A 13,671-nucleotide genomic window follows, 5' to 3' on the forward strand; every position below is an offset into this window, starting at 1 on the left:
GATTTAATTGGGGACTGGTCCTGCTTTGAGCAGGGTGTTGGACTAGATGATCTCCTGAGGTCCCTTCCAACCCTGACATTCTATGATATATACACTGCCGTCCAAGTATCAAGGTACAAGATGAGATATTAAAACAATTTAACAAAAGTGGCATTTTGTTATTGCCATTGTTAATGAAAAGGCATGAACAGGAGAAGACAGTTAATAGCTACCAAAACACAGTATCTGTTGGAGTTTGTCCCGGCCAAGTCATAAGACTGGAGAGTTATAATTGCCAAGATACATATGAAGGAAGCAAGCATGGGAAGAGATGGAGGAAATTTACTTTCCCCATAATTCTGATCCTCTGCAGGGATTCTCATCCCAGTTTTAAATTCCTAACATGACAGATGGAATCCCTGAAATTCTAAAGGTTTGAGTATCCCTGAAAGCAATAAGCAGCAACCAGACATGTGAGCCACCCCGCAAAGTGACCAGATAGTACCTTGGAATCTTCCGGTTTGGTTCTCAGTTAGTAGGGAAAAAAAAGATCCTTAAAATTAAAGCCAGACACAAAAATAGAATTAATTGAGAGAAGTCAGTGCCTTGAAAGTATGTAATGTGTGTAAATGTTGCAAATAATCCAACACCTTTAACAGCCTCCTCCAAGATAATATTTCCCAAAAGGGAAAATTAAAAAGGCAATTCATTTTCCTTCCTCTAAAGATACTTTACAACAGAGTGTGTCCTGCATACTCAAGGGATATCCCAAAAGACAAACATATATCCACCAAACAGCACATGCAATATGAACAATGCCAATACCAACAAGATTTCTTGTAGTTTTTAAATTATAGTAAGGGAACATACTCCTATCACCTGTCCAGCTTAACGTAAGCCTAAAGGATGGATCCAGAAGTAAGCAAACTTTCCAAAAGCATGGACAATGCAAACGAGTGACATACCTGAAAACATAAAAGCTCGAGGGGCTAGAGATTTGAGCTCTCTTATTTCAGATACAGGTTCTGCAGGATTGTCACCCCAAACCTGTATTCCTCGAGTCCCAATCCAAGAAATAGTGCTTGGCAAGCATATGCAGCAATGACCATATGTATGCCTTGCCTATGTGAATGGAACATGCTTGCCTGCCATGCACATTTCTGAGCTACAGGCAAGCAAAGGCTTTCCTGCCTCAGATCAAATGAGCCTTGACATGACTTTCTAGCCTTAGGCCTTGCAGATCGTATCAATCAGCCATTTAAACACAGTCCTTTTAGCGACAGCATTGCTGAAGTATGATACCAGGTGGATCAGCAAAAAAACTTTCAACTCATTCCACCAGGGAGGAATCATTCCAAAACTAGACTGGTAATTCATGAAGCAAAGAGTAGCAGCAATGAACCAGCAACCTCTTCATCAGAACAGATCCCAGCACAACATTTCAGGTTTATGGGGCACAGTACAGCCCTGGCTGCCTCTACAACCAAATTCTTGCATTGGGGTGGGAGAAATAAAAACTAGTACAGGACAGGGTGGCAAGACTGGGTGGTGTTTAATCCTAGTACCTCTCTCCGATGGCCCTTATCAACATAATCAGAATAGATAGAAAGCAGACAAAAACCACTAAAAAGAGATACTGCATCACCCCAAAACTGGAGGGGACAAAGAGCTAGAGTGGTAACTGAAGAAAAAGTTGAATAGGTGGTTTAAAGGCAAGTAGTTAAGATTACTGTAAGGGCAGGGTGTGACCACAAGTTTGGGGAGAAGGGACTAGCACTCATGGCTGCTACTACCTATAGTATACTCTAGAATCTGGGATCTCTGCCTGTCTCACTTCAGGGTGAGTTCTGAACAGATGCTATAACCAGAGAATAAGGTGTTTTGTTTTTTTTTCAAAACAACTTAGTTACAATTCAAAGTCTTTCTAGCATTTGTCTTCATATTCTGAAGTACAAATTTTCTACTAAGTATTTAGTATGATAATTTTTTTAACTACCAATATTGCGAATGTGAAAAATCCATCTGGTTATTGCTGTTGCGATAACTACTACTTTTTTAAATCACTGCAAGATATTTTTTAAAACCACTTTCATTTATTATACATGTATATGGTTTCAGCTCTGCGCAACACAGCTAGGGCTCATGGTTTTGCTTCTCTTGTTCTCTTCATGAGACAATATAATTTTTGCTTAAAACGTGAAGTATATACCAAAATTTGCATTGTTTTGGCGAGCCACAATAGATTTTTAAACATCAACTGAAAACTGAAGTATCTAGTATGTAAAAAAACATTAATCTTCTTTAACACACTATAGAATCACAGTCATACTCACAGGTATGTAAGCATTCTGTTACAGTGGTAGCATCGATAAGGTATCCATTGCAGAGACGACAGGTTATATGGGCATTAATATCCCAGAGTTTAATCTTTCTAGTCAGCATCTTTGGTGTCTGTAGAAGAAACACACAATTGTTAGCATCCCAGGTGTACTGATTATGTAGCAAGTCCTGAAGTAACCTAATAATTTGTATTACGGATATCAATATGCAACTTCATGCTCCCAGGCACTTTATGTATGGAATAAGGGTATTATATAATTTTAAAGAATTTACCCGATAAAAATGGGCAGTGAAACAAACCATGTAAGAATCATAGAATCTCAGGGTTGGAAAAGACCTCAGGAGGTCATCTAGTCCAACCTCCTGCTCAAATCAAAGCAGGACCAATCCCCAGACAAATTTTTGCCCCAGATCCCTAGGTGGCTCCCTCAACGATTGAACTCACAACCCTGGGTTTAGCAGGCCAATGCTCAAACCACTGAGCTATCCCTCCCTCTGTCTTATCTAGTGCCTTCCACTGGATGATCTTGGGGGCTGATCCAACTCCAGTAAAGGTAACTGGAGTATTTCCATTGACTCCAGTTGGCTTTAGCTCATGCTATTAGTGCATAAGAATGGGCCAGATTTCATACTAGTTGCTTCAATGACCCTTTATTTTGTATTTGAAAATTATACTTTGAATAATGTAGATGAGAGGGACTGGTAATTACTACATTAATATAGCTCAGATTCTGTAAGCAAGTAGAAAGAGTTGATATTCTGATCTTAACAGTTTTTCTAAATTATGCCAGCATGTTGCATAACAGAGCTCCTTTACCGATGAAAAAGACTACATTTTAGGGCCAAATCCTGCTTGTTTTACTCATAAGTAATCCTATTCAAGCCAACAATTAAAGCATATGAAAGTGAGAAGAGTGGACCCTGAAGAAAGTTCATCAGAGCACAATATCAAAAGGAGTAGGTCTGGTTCGGTAAAATTTATCAAGTTGTACTTTGTATTTATAGCCTATTTTCTCTATAGTTAAAATTTTACTTAGAACTGGAAGAAAAATTGTATTTGAATAAAGTGGCTGTAAAGTAAACAAACGGTTTTCCTAAAAGCTAAAACTAGGTTCTCACAAAGAAAAAATATGACTTCAAACATAAAATCAGCTCTGTACCAACAAAGTTACCTCCTTTGAAACTAAGAAAGCTGAACTGAACACTTCTTTCCTTCAAAGGTGAAGGAGATCACAAATACCATAACAAAAGGAAAGGAAGACAAGGATTTTAAAACAGAATAGCTCTTTTCAAACCATTTTTCATGGCATTTCTGATATCACTTGCAGAGCAAACAGAAATCTGCAAAAGCCTTTTTAGGGGATGGCACATGCCTCTGATAATACACCACTACCCAATTATACGGAGAAATAGGTATGTACTTTTTCCTCTTCTGGAATCACAAGAAATCTGCTTGAAATTTTAAGAACTTTGTATTTCACCCTTATAACCATTTTAGGATGACAGATATTTATCAAGAGCACTTGAAGCCTGAGAGCCACACTTGTAATTCACTAGTATTACCTTTCACCATAAAGTTTTTGATAACCTGTATTTTTTTTTAAAAATTGCTTTTGGATCCAGAGAACATGGTCAATTTTTTAACACTACATACATTTTGTTGCAAAACAAATATTTTTTGGAACTGTGGAGAAAAACTTCACAAGAAAACAAAGTAAATGGCTACGATAATGCATTTTGTCAAAAAACAGCTTAACAAAGTTGGTTAAACTAAGGGCTCTCACACAAACAAGTAGCTCACACCTGAAATTAGACTACAGCATGCAACGCTATATAGCTTCCAGATCCCTTTACTTCCATAAGCATACAGTACACAAGCAACATATACGGAATTAGATTTAAATCCTGGCCCCTAGAATATTTTAACACACTAAATCTTTTCCAAAATTTCAATACATGAGTACTCAGTGTATAATTTATCTCCTCTGTTGCTGTTAGCTGATCCTGCTGGAAAAAAAACGTGACTTCGTTGCTGACCTGATGCAGGTAGTTTGTTAGTCTCAGCCAGATATTAAGGAGCAAGGATTGGCTCCGTAGAAAGGACCCAGGGTGTGAACTGAGCAGCTCACAAGGCAGAATATGGGAAGCAATCAAGTCTGAGGAAAACACTTACGGTAAATTCTGTGCATCATTTTAGTTCCTTTTACTTAAACAGCAGACCCAGAAAGGGCCAAGCTATAACCTGCTAAAATCTGTGCAATTTTAAGCATGGTAGAGAAGCCACCTGCTTACACATTCTTGCTATAAAGGAACATATATTGGTAGAATAAAACGATAGAACTAACATTAAAGCAGGGAGAAAAACTGGTTTTTACAATGTGTTACATTCAGCTCCCACACTGCAGGTGTTACCAAACTGCATTTCAGTAAAATGATTGACGGCGTTTGGTTCAGCACTACAAATTTTACTTTATTTTGGAATACATTTCATAATCTGAATGAAGTTCTTCAGAGCATGCAAGCTTCCCTATTTGGATACAGCAAGAAGATAATGTTTAACGTCTACCTTACACTCTCTGCTTTTTTATTCTTTCCCTCTGTTTAATTCAGGTATGTAATTAAACATGATGGGCCAGCAGAAACCAAGCTTTTGAACCAATATGAGGAGTAACTGGACTGAAAGAAGTACATTACCCTCTATTTTAAGCCACTAAAATGCATTTCACCTCTAGCACTGTAAAAACATAGCATGTGACATAAGAAAAAACTTGAAGTACTTCAAATTCTTAAGGCTGAGAAGACAAATAAATGTACAAAAAAGTGTTGTATGGAATTCTAAGGTTTCATAATCAAATGAAGTAGTGACTAGCTGTTAAGGACGCATCAAAAATGCATTTAACTTGTGTTGTATAACAGATAGGTTAGAACCTAATTCCATAGCATAGATTACTCCTATTTCAATATTCATTTTCTATCTTAGTTTCCAAGCAACTGAAAGATTTAGCAGTTCATAGATAGTACGAGTCTCTTTAAAAAGATGGTTGCATAGAAGACAGCTGTGTTTACAGAACCCAAAGAGGACAGACTATTTGTGACTTATTCTTAAAATGATGTACAGGAGTTGGTACAAGTAGTAGCTACTGTTAAACCTCTAGATGATGGTGATCACAACAGAATTAGGTTCCACATCTGGAGGGGTGGGGGGAGGGAAGATTCATACTGTCATGGTGACAACTAACCTTTAGAAAAGGGCTTTTTAAAAATGATTAAGCTAGCCAAATGAAACTAGTGTAAGTAAACTTACATGTAGCCATACAATAATCAAAGGCACACATATCATTAAATAAAGTGGAAAGGTAAAAAAAAAAAACAAAAAAAAAACCAATTTGGTGAAATGGCAACTTTCAAGAAGTTGACCAAGCCAAATAGGAGTCAGTCAGAAAATGGAAATTCAACACTAGAAGCTCATAGAAAGTATAAATTATAATAGACAGCATGTTAGTTAGGAAGGCTAAGAAGATATTGGAAGGGCAAACAGCCAAAGGCATAAAAACAAATATGACTCACTAAGTATTTTAGTAGCAATCTAGCCAAAGAACTGATGAGTCCACAGAAACAGCAAGGAGTAAACAGAGTAATTAATAAGGATAAAAATACTGGCGAACTTTGAGGCAAAGAAACATTTACCTTCTCTAGAGAATGATGGGGGAATTCTTCACATTGTAAAGATAAGCTACTATCAAAACACTGAAAGAGCAACAAGTGGTGCTAGAACAATCTGAGCAGCTAGCTAGCAAAAGGCTACCAGGACCAAGTGTTACACATCTACCAGATCTGAAAGAGTTAAAGAATGAAGCAGCTGAGATACTAACAAAAATATGCAACCTCATTAAAATCTGCTATTATATCACAAAACCAGAGGGAACCAAAGGATGTACACCCATATCTAGAAAAATGCAGCAGGGGCAAACCTGGGAATGAATTAATAGTTTAACTAACTGTTCTGGTAAGGGAAGTCTTAATTAATAAACCCCGGAATGAATAGGAAAGCAGAACAAGCCAACATGGTTTCTTGTAAAGGAAAACTACACATCTCCAATCCATTAAAATTCCTTGAGCATGTTAACAAAACTAGAACACAACACTGGTTGACAAACTTTCTTAGAACTTTCAAGGAGTCTAGATAACTCACAAGAGTACTGTGAAATTAAAAATTGGCTAGAGAATAAAAAAAAAAAAAGAGATGTGCTTGTTCAGTTTTCAACATAGCTAACTGTTAACAGTGGTGTGCCTCGAAGTTCTGTACTACAACCAGTGCCAAATATATTTGTAAATATTTGGACATGGGTGAGCAACAAGTTGTCAAATTATGAAGATCCCAATTACTTGGATTAGTCAAACCTGAGAAGACTGAGGTAATACAGAGGGAAGGCAGATAAATGGGGACATAATGGTAAATTCAACGTTAATAAATGCATATTAATGCACACTGGAAGGAATCAAGTATCAGGGGGTAGCCGTGTTAGTCTGGATCTGTAAAAGCAGCAAAGAATCCTGTGGCACCTTATAGGCTAACAGACGTTTTGGAGCATGAGCTTTCGTGGGTGAATACCCACTTCGTCAGATGCACATAGTGGAAATTTCCAGGGGCAAATATATATATGCAAGCAAGCTAGAGATAATGAGGTTAGTTCAATCAGGGAGGATGAGGCCCTGTTCTAGCAGTTGAGGCGTGAAAACCAAGGGAGGAGAAACTGTTTTTGTAGTTGGCAAGCCATTCACAGTCTTTGTTTAATCCTGAGCTGATGGTGTCAAATTTGCAGATGAACTGAAGCTCAGCAGTTTCTCTTTGAAGTCTGGTCCTGAAGTTTTTTTGCTGCAGGATGGCCACCTTAAGGTCTGCTATAGCATGGCCAGGGAGGGTGAAGTGTTCTCCTACAGGTTTTTGTATACTGCCATTCCTAATATCTGATTTGTGTCCATTTATCCTTTTCCGTAGAGACTGTCCAGTTTGGCTGACGTACATAGCAGAGGGGCATTGCTGGCATATGATGGCGTATATTACATTGGTGGACGTGCAGGTGAATGAACCGGTGATGGTGTGGCTGATCTGGTTAGGTCCTGTGATGGTGTCGCTGAAGGACTGTCTGGATATGTGGACTCTCTACTCAGACCCTATGCCACCAGCACTCCCACCTATCTCCGTGACACCACTGATTTCCTGAGGAAACTACAATGCATTGGTGACCTTCCAGAAAACACCATCCTAGCCACCATGGATGTAGAGGCTCTCTACACAAACATCCCACACACAGATGGAATTCAAGCTGTCAGGAACAGTATCCCTGACGATGCCACAGCACAACTGGCTGCTGAGCTCTGTGCCTTTATCCTCGTACACAACTATTTCAAATTTGATGACAATATATATCTCCAGATCAGTGGCACCGCTATGGGCACCCGCATGGCCCCACAATATGCCAATATTTTTATGGCCGACCTGGAACAACGCTTCCTCAGCTCTTGTCCACTCACGCCCCTTCTCTATCTACGCTATATTGATGACATCTTCATCATCTGGACCCATGGGAAGGAGACTCTGGAAAAATTCCACCATGATTTCAACAGCTTCCACCCCACCATCAACCTCAGCCAGGACCAATCTACATGGGAGGTCCACTTCCTAGACACCACGGTGCAAATAAGTGATGGTCACATTACCACCACCCTATACCGAAAACCTACCGACCGCTATGCCTACCTTCATGCCTCCAGCTTCCATCCCGGGCACATCACACGATCCATTGTCTACAGCCAAGCACTGAGGTACAACCGCAACTGCTCTAACCCCTCAGACAGAGACCAACATCTACAAAATCTCCACCAAGCATTCTCAAAACTACAATAACGGCACGAGGAAATAAGAAAACAGATCAGCAGAGCCAGACGTGTACCCAGAAGCCTCCGACTGCAAGACAAACCCAAGAAAGAAACCAACAGGACTTCACTGGCCATCACATACCGTCCCCACCTAAAACCCCTCCAATGCATCATCAGGGATCTACAACCCATCCTGGACAAGATCCCACACTTTCACAGGCCTTGGGTGGCAGGCCAGTCCTCGCCCACAGACAACCTGCCAACCTGAAACATATTCTTACCAGTAACTGCACACCACACCATAGTAACTCTAGCTCAGGAACCAATAATCCATGCAACAAACCTCGATGCCAACTCTGCCCACATATCTACACCAGCGACTCCATCACAGGACCTAACCAAATCAGCCACACCATCACCGGTTCATTCACCTACACGTCCACCAATGTAATATACACCATCATTGCCCCTCTGCTATGTACGTCAGCCAAACTGGACAGTCTCTACGGAAAAGGATAAATGGACACAAATCAGATATTAGGAATGGCAATATACAAAAATCTATAGGAGAACACTTCACCCTCCATGGCCACGCTATAGCAGACCTTAAGGTGGCCATCCTGCAGCAACAAAACTTCAGGACCAGACTTCAAAGAGAAACTGCTGAGCTTCAGTTCATCTGCAAATTTGACACCATCAGCTCAGGATTAAACAAAGACTGTGAATGGATTGTCAACTACAAAAACAGTTTCTCCTCCCTTGGTTTTCACACCTCAACTGCTAGAACAGGCCTCATCCTCCCTGACTGAACTATCCTCGTTATCTCTAGCTTGCTTGCATATATATACTTGCCCCTGGAAATTTCCAATACACGCATCTGACGAAGTGGGTATTCACCCACGAAAGCTCATGCTCCAAAATGTCTGTTAGTCTATAAGGTGCCACAGGATTCTTTGCTGATTTTATTGGAAGGAATAATTCCTACTACTCGTATTACTGCGTTCAGTATCACCTTTAAGCACTGAGGCCCAGATTTTTAAAGGTATTTAGGCATTTCTTCACTCAGCGTCACAAGGCTTGAATTACTTAGGGCAGCGGTCCCCAACCTTTTTCATCAGGTGGGCGTCAGACAAAGGACCGTGGCGGCGGTCGAGAACCCGCCGAAATGTTGCTGAAATCCGGCGGTGATGCCTTTGGATGACACCGCTTGTCGGCGGCAAGCAGCGTCATCCAGAGGCGTCGCCATCAAATTTCGGCAGCATTTCAGCGGGTGCTCGACCGCCGGCCAGGACGCGGGCGCATGCTTAGTCCCGTGTTGGGGACCCCTGACTTAGGGGGTGTCTGCACCACAATCAGGAGGCGTGACTGCAGTTTAGGCAGGCATACCCACGCTTACCTTAATCTAGCTACTGCTGCTAAAAATACAAGTGAAAATGCAGCAACACAGATTCCCAGCACAGACTAGCAACACGAGTACTTACCCAGTGTTCTGGGCAGGGTTCTACAGCCCACGTTAAAGCCTGTGATTACTCTTAGGCACTTAGGCCCTATTTTTTATAACTATTTAGGCACTGCTCATCTCAGCATCACAACTCCTAACTGACCAAGGAGCCTAAGGAGATGTCTATTCTACAAACTGCAGTTGACGCAAGCCACATCAGCATACAGCTGCCAAACTTTGCCTATTGCTCAGGCGTGTGCATACTTGGCTGCTTGGAGCAACACTGCATATAGACACACATTCTGGTGAGTATGTAAATTGTAATGTACCACAGGTAGGTATCCCAGTATGCCACTGTCCAGCACAATACCTTTTGGGAAATTTTTGCAACACGTTGTGGGATAGAAATGGCTTGCCCAGGGATCTCTTGGAGCTAGGGGTCGAATTCCCTGCATGCAACTTTCTCAATCCCACAATGCCATCCGTATCCCATAATTCTGACACCACTTTTTAAAAATCCGACAAAGCCACATGGCACTTTTTGGTGCTTGCCATCTGTGACAAACGTGGAGTTTACAGAGCTCAGCACTATTCTCATGAACACTGCAAATACCAGATAAATGATTCTCCTGTATTTGCAGACCTGCAAGTAGCACTGCAGCAATGAGAGACAGGAGAATTTCTCCAAGGACAACTTGCTGAGAGACACAGCGAAAGACAATTCAAGGTTGCTGGTGGCATTCAAAAAGCAGTTGCAGACTGTGCAGCACTGCTTCTGGGCCTGAGAAACAAGCACTGACTGTATCACAGGTATGGAACAAGCAGCAGCAGCTGCAGCACTTTAGGATGCAAAAGGCCACATTCCAGGATCTATGTGCAGAGCTCGCCTCAGCCCTCCAGCACACGGACACCAAAATGAGAGCTGCATGGACAGTGGACAAGCGGGTAGCAATCTCACTCTGCAAACTTGCAACATGGGAAATCATTTTGAAGTTGGAAAATTCAGAGGAATGTTCTTTGCGCCTGGCGCTTTGGACGCTGTTTGAACTGTGTAGTGCTTGTTGTACACATTCATAAATATGACCAGGGTTTTTCCTGAAGCTATGAATTCCTTGGTGCTTGGTGTGTATTTATAAGTACTGAATGCTTTGACTAACTCTGAATTCTGCAATATTTGTTGTGAACTACTAAAGATAATAAAATTACCCAAAAATAGAACTTTACTGAATTGGGGGGGGAGAGAAGTGCAGAAAAACAATATGCTAAAAAATAAACCAATCTTCCCGCACCCCCCCCCCCCCCACACACAGACAATGTTAAACAAGTTTCTAACAAATCAAGGAGATAAAAATTTAAAATTAGAACAAAAAATAATGTTGTTCATTTGAGTGCACAAATGTAGTCTGTTACGGCTACAGATATAGTGAGCTGTGTAAACCACAGATTAGCACATGCAAAGGTGTGGTTTTCCTTGCTGTCCCCCCACATGGAGTGGTAGGAGTAAGGATGCAGTCTGTGATGACGTGGTATTTTGGGGAGTGTAGGAAGCAGTGATCATGGAGTCCTCCAAGGACTGCAAAAGGGTACAATCCAGCATTTTTGGACTTGTAGGTCAACTAGGGTCTGCAGCATTTGAGCAGGCAGCCTGAGAAAACCCATTATGTCCGGGTGCATTTCCCTCTTTTTGTCCTGCTAGAACTCCTGAGTCTTTTCCTATCCTCTCTGCCTTTCTCCATGCTGCCCTCCAAGCCCTTTGTTCAGTCTGATGCAGCACTGGCTTGAAAGATCTCACAGCACATGTCTTCCTTACTCCTCTTGTTTTCATCATGGTCAGTCATTCTGAGAGTGTGGAAGGGACATCCCTCAAGTCCACCATGCCAGAAGCTGCTGATAAAAATGGAGACTAAATCCAGTGGTGGCAGTCACAATTCAAAGGGAAAGAATTTTCCAAACTCCCTTCCCTTATTGCCATAAATACTTTTTAATAAGAAATTCTTATTAACACTGCAGCTTCGGAAGGCCTCGGCACAGCATCAGTCTCCTGCCCCAGCCATGGTGAGCATGGCCCACGAAGGGTGAGGGTGGGAAAATATTTTCTCTTACATGAAGCTATAACATTTCAGTCCTTATTCCACGGGTAGGAATATAGGACAATGGCACTGAGTATTGATACTATTTTCCACAGGAAGTGGTTATTTCAGCTGATCTCACTCCTGAGCACCACAAAGGCACAGCTGCTACTGGCATCCCAAAGCTGCCATGGCCTGTAATGCTTCTTGCTTGTTTAGTCTCAAAACAGATCCTGGCTCATAGCATAGCTGGAGCCTCCACCACATCTCCCCCGCACTGTTCATGTCAGGGGTCCGTGTCTTGGACTCCTCCGAGGTATCCACAATGGTCTATGCGGTGCCGGTGGGGTCTCTACCAAGTATGGCATCCAATTCCTTGTAGAGGCAGCAGGTCTGCAGTGCAACACCAGACCTATACTTGCACTCTCAGGCCTGGGGTATCCCTGGGAAAGCTCCTTCACTTTCACCTGCTACTGCTGCTGTACCCATCTGCCTGCATCATCTCTGCAATCTGCTCACAGGTCTCCACATTTCTACAGCTGTATTTGCACTGCCTTTTCTCCCCACAGGCCCAGGAGATCCAACACTTCATGTTTACTCCAGGCAGGGCTGCATCTGGTGCATGCAGCCAACATGAGTTGGGCAACTGCACACAACAAGGGTGAGCTGCTAAGCGTGCTCATCAAGTTGGGCAACCAGAAGAGGTATTTTAAAAACATTCAGGAGCTTTTAAAGGGGGGTGATTTCCAGCCTCTATGCCCCTGCGCAGTGGAGTTTAAAATTGTGACCAGAGTGTTCACACCAGTTAGTAAATATTAACCCTTTTAGTACTCTTTTCCTTTTTATATATTAAATTCACTTGCCTATTAACTATTCTTTATGGTATCAGCCGCCCCCATTGGCCCGGAGTGGCGAACTGCAGCCAATGGGAGCCGCGATCGGCTGAACCTGTGGAGGCGGCAGGTAAACAAACTGGTCCGGCCCACCAGGGTGCTTACCCTGGCAAGCCACGTGCCAGAGGTTGCCGATTCTTGCAGCAGAACCTGAGAGTTACGAGCACCAGAGTTACAAACTGACCAGTCAACCACACACCTCATTTAGAACTAGAAGTACGCAATCAAGCAGCAAGAGACCAACAAAAACCAGAGGCAAATATCGTATAGTACTTTGTTAAATGTTAACTACTAAAAAAATAAAGGGAAAGATTTGACAAGGTAAAAAAAAAATTTCACAGGGTAAGGAAACTCTTTGTGCTTATTTCATTTAAATTACAATGGTTAAAAGCATTTTTTTCTGCATAGTAAAGTTTCAAAGCTGTATTAAGTCAATGTTTCAGTTGTAAACTTTTGAAAGAACAACCATAACACGTTAGTGTTCGTAACTCTGAGATTCTACTGTAAAAACAAGACTGAGTGATTGATAAGATTTAGTTATGTCCTTTGATTGAGGTGGATCTTGTTATTGCAGATGTTTTCTGTAATGGATAAAGTAAGGATCCAATGAAAGATGTTTATGTTAACTCAGTAAGAATTACTGGTTTGTCACAGCTATCAGTAATAATGATTGGATTATAAATTCCCTTCATTTTATCAATCATGTAACCCAAAGAGAACACAGGAAATACCAGAAGTAATCAGGTAAAGAGAAAACGTCAAAATAGGACACAGTGGAAATTAATTGTGGGAAAGCATTTTTCCCTCCAAAAAGGGGTTTCTTTGTCTCAGACCCTAAAAAGAGAGAGAGGGGTTTTGGAAATTAGATGGGGAATGCAAAACTGTCAGCATCTCACCAGTTACAGAGGTGCGAGAGACAGAGGCCAGCTCCTTCCCTTGCGTCCCACAGTAATGTATCTATTATTTCTGTATAATGCTGTACTAATCTCTGATTGATAATCTTTGATTAAATAATACTGAGATAAATGAAGAGGAGAGTAGCTCCCTTTTATGGACACTCAGCAAGCCA

The 13,671-nt window shown here is 41.5% G+C and overlaps 1 protein-coding gene across 5 annotated transcripts in view; it reads right to left on the reverse strand.

The window, feature by feature from the left end:
* The window catches only part of PCGF3 (polycomb group ring finger 3), a 107,982-nt gene that overhangs the window by 39,120 nt on the left and 55,191 nt on the right, over positions 1–13,671 (reverse strand). For all 5 annotated transcript variants that reach the window (XM_050943228.1, XM_050943227.1, XM_050943226.1 and 2 more), the window contains one exon: positions 2,313–2,430. In XM_050943228.1, coding sequence (XP_050799185.1) covers positions 2,313–2,421 — 109 coding nt within the window. In that variant the 5' untranslated portion in view covers positions 2,422–2,430. The remainder of the gene's footprint in view (positions 1–2,312; positions 2,431–13,671) is intronic.

Source organism: Gopherus flavomarginatus, chromosome 3 (assembly GCF_025201925.1).
Source record: "Gopherus flavomarginatus isolate rGopFla2 chromosome 3, rGopFla2.mat.asm, whole genome shotgun sequence".
Taxonomy (NCBI): Eukaryota; Metazoa; Chordata; order Testudines; family Testudinidae; genus Gopherus; species Gopherus flavomarginatus.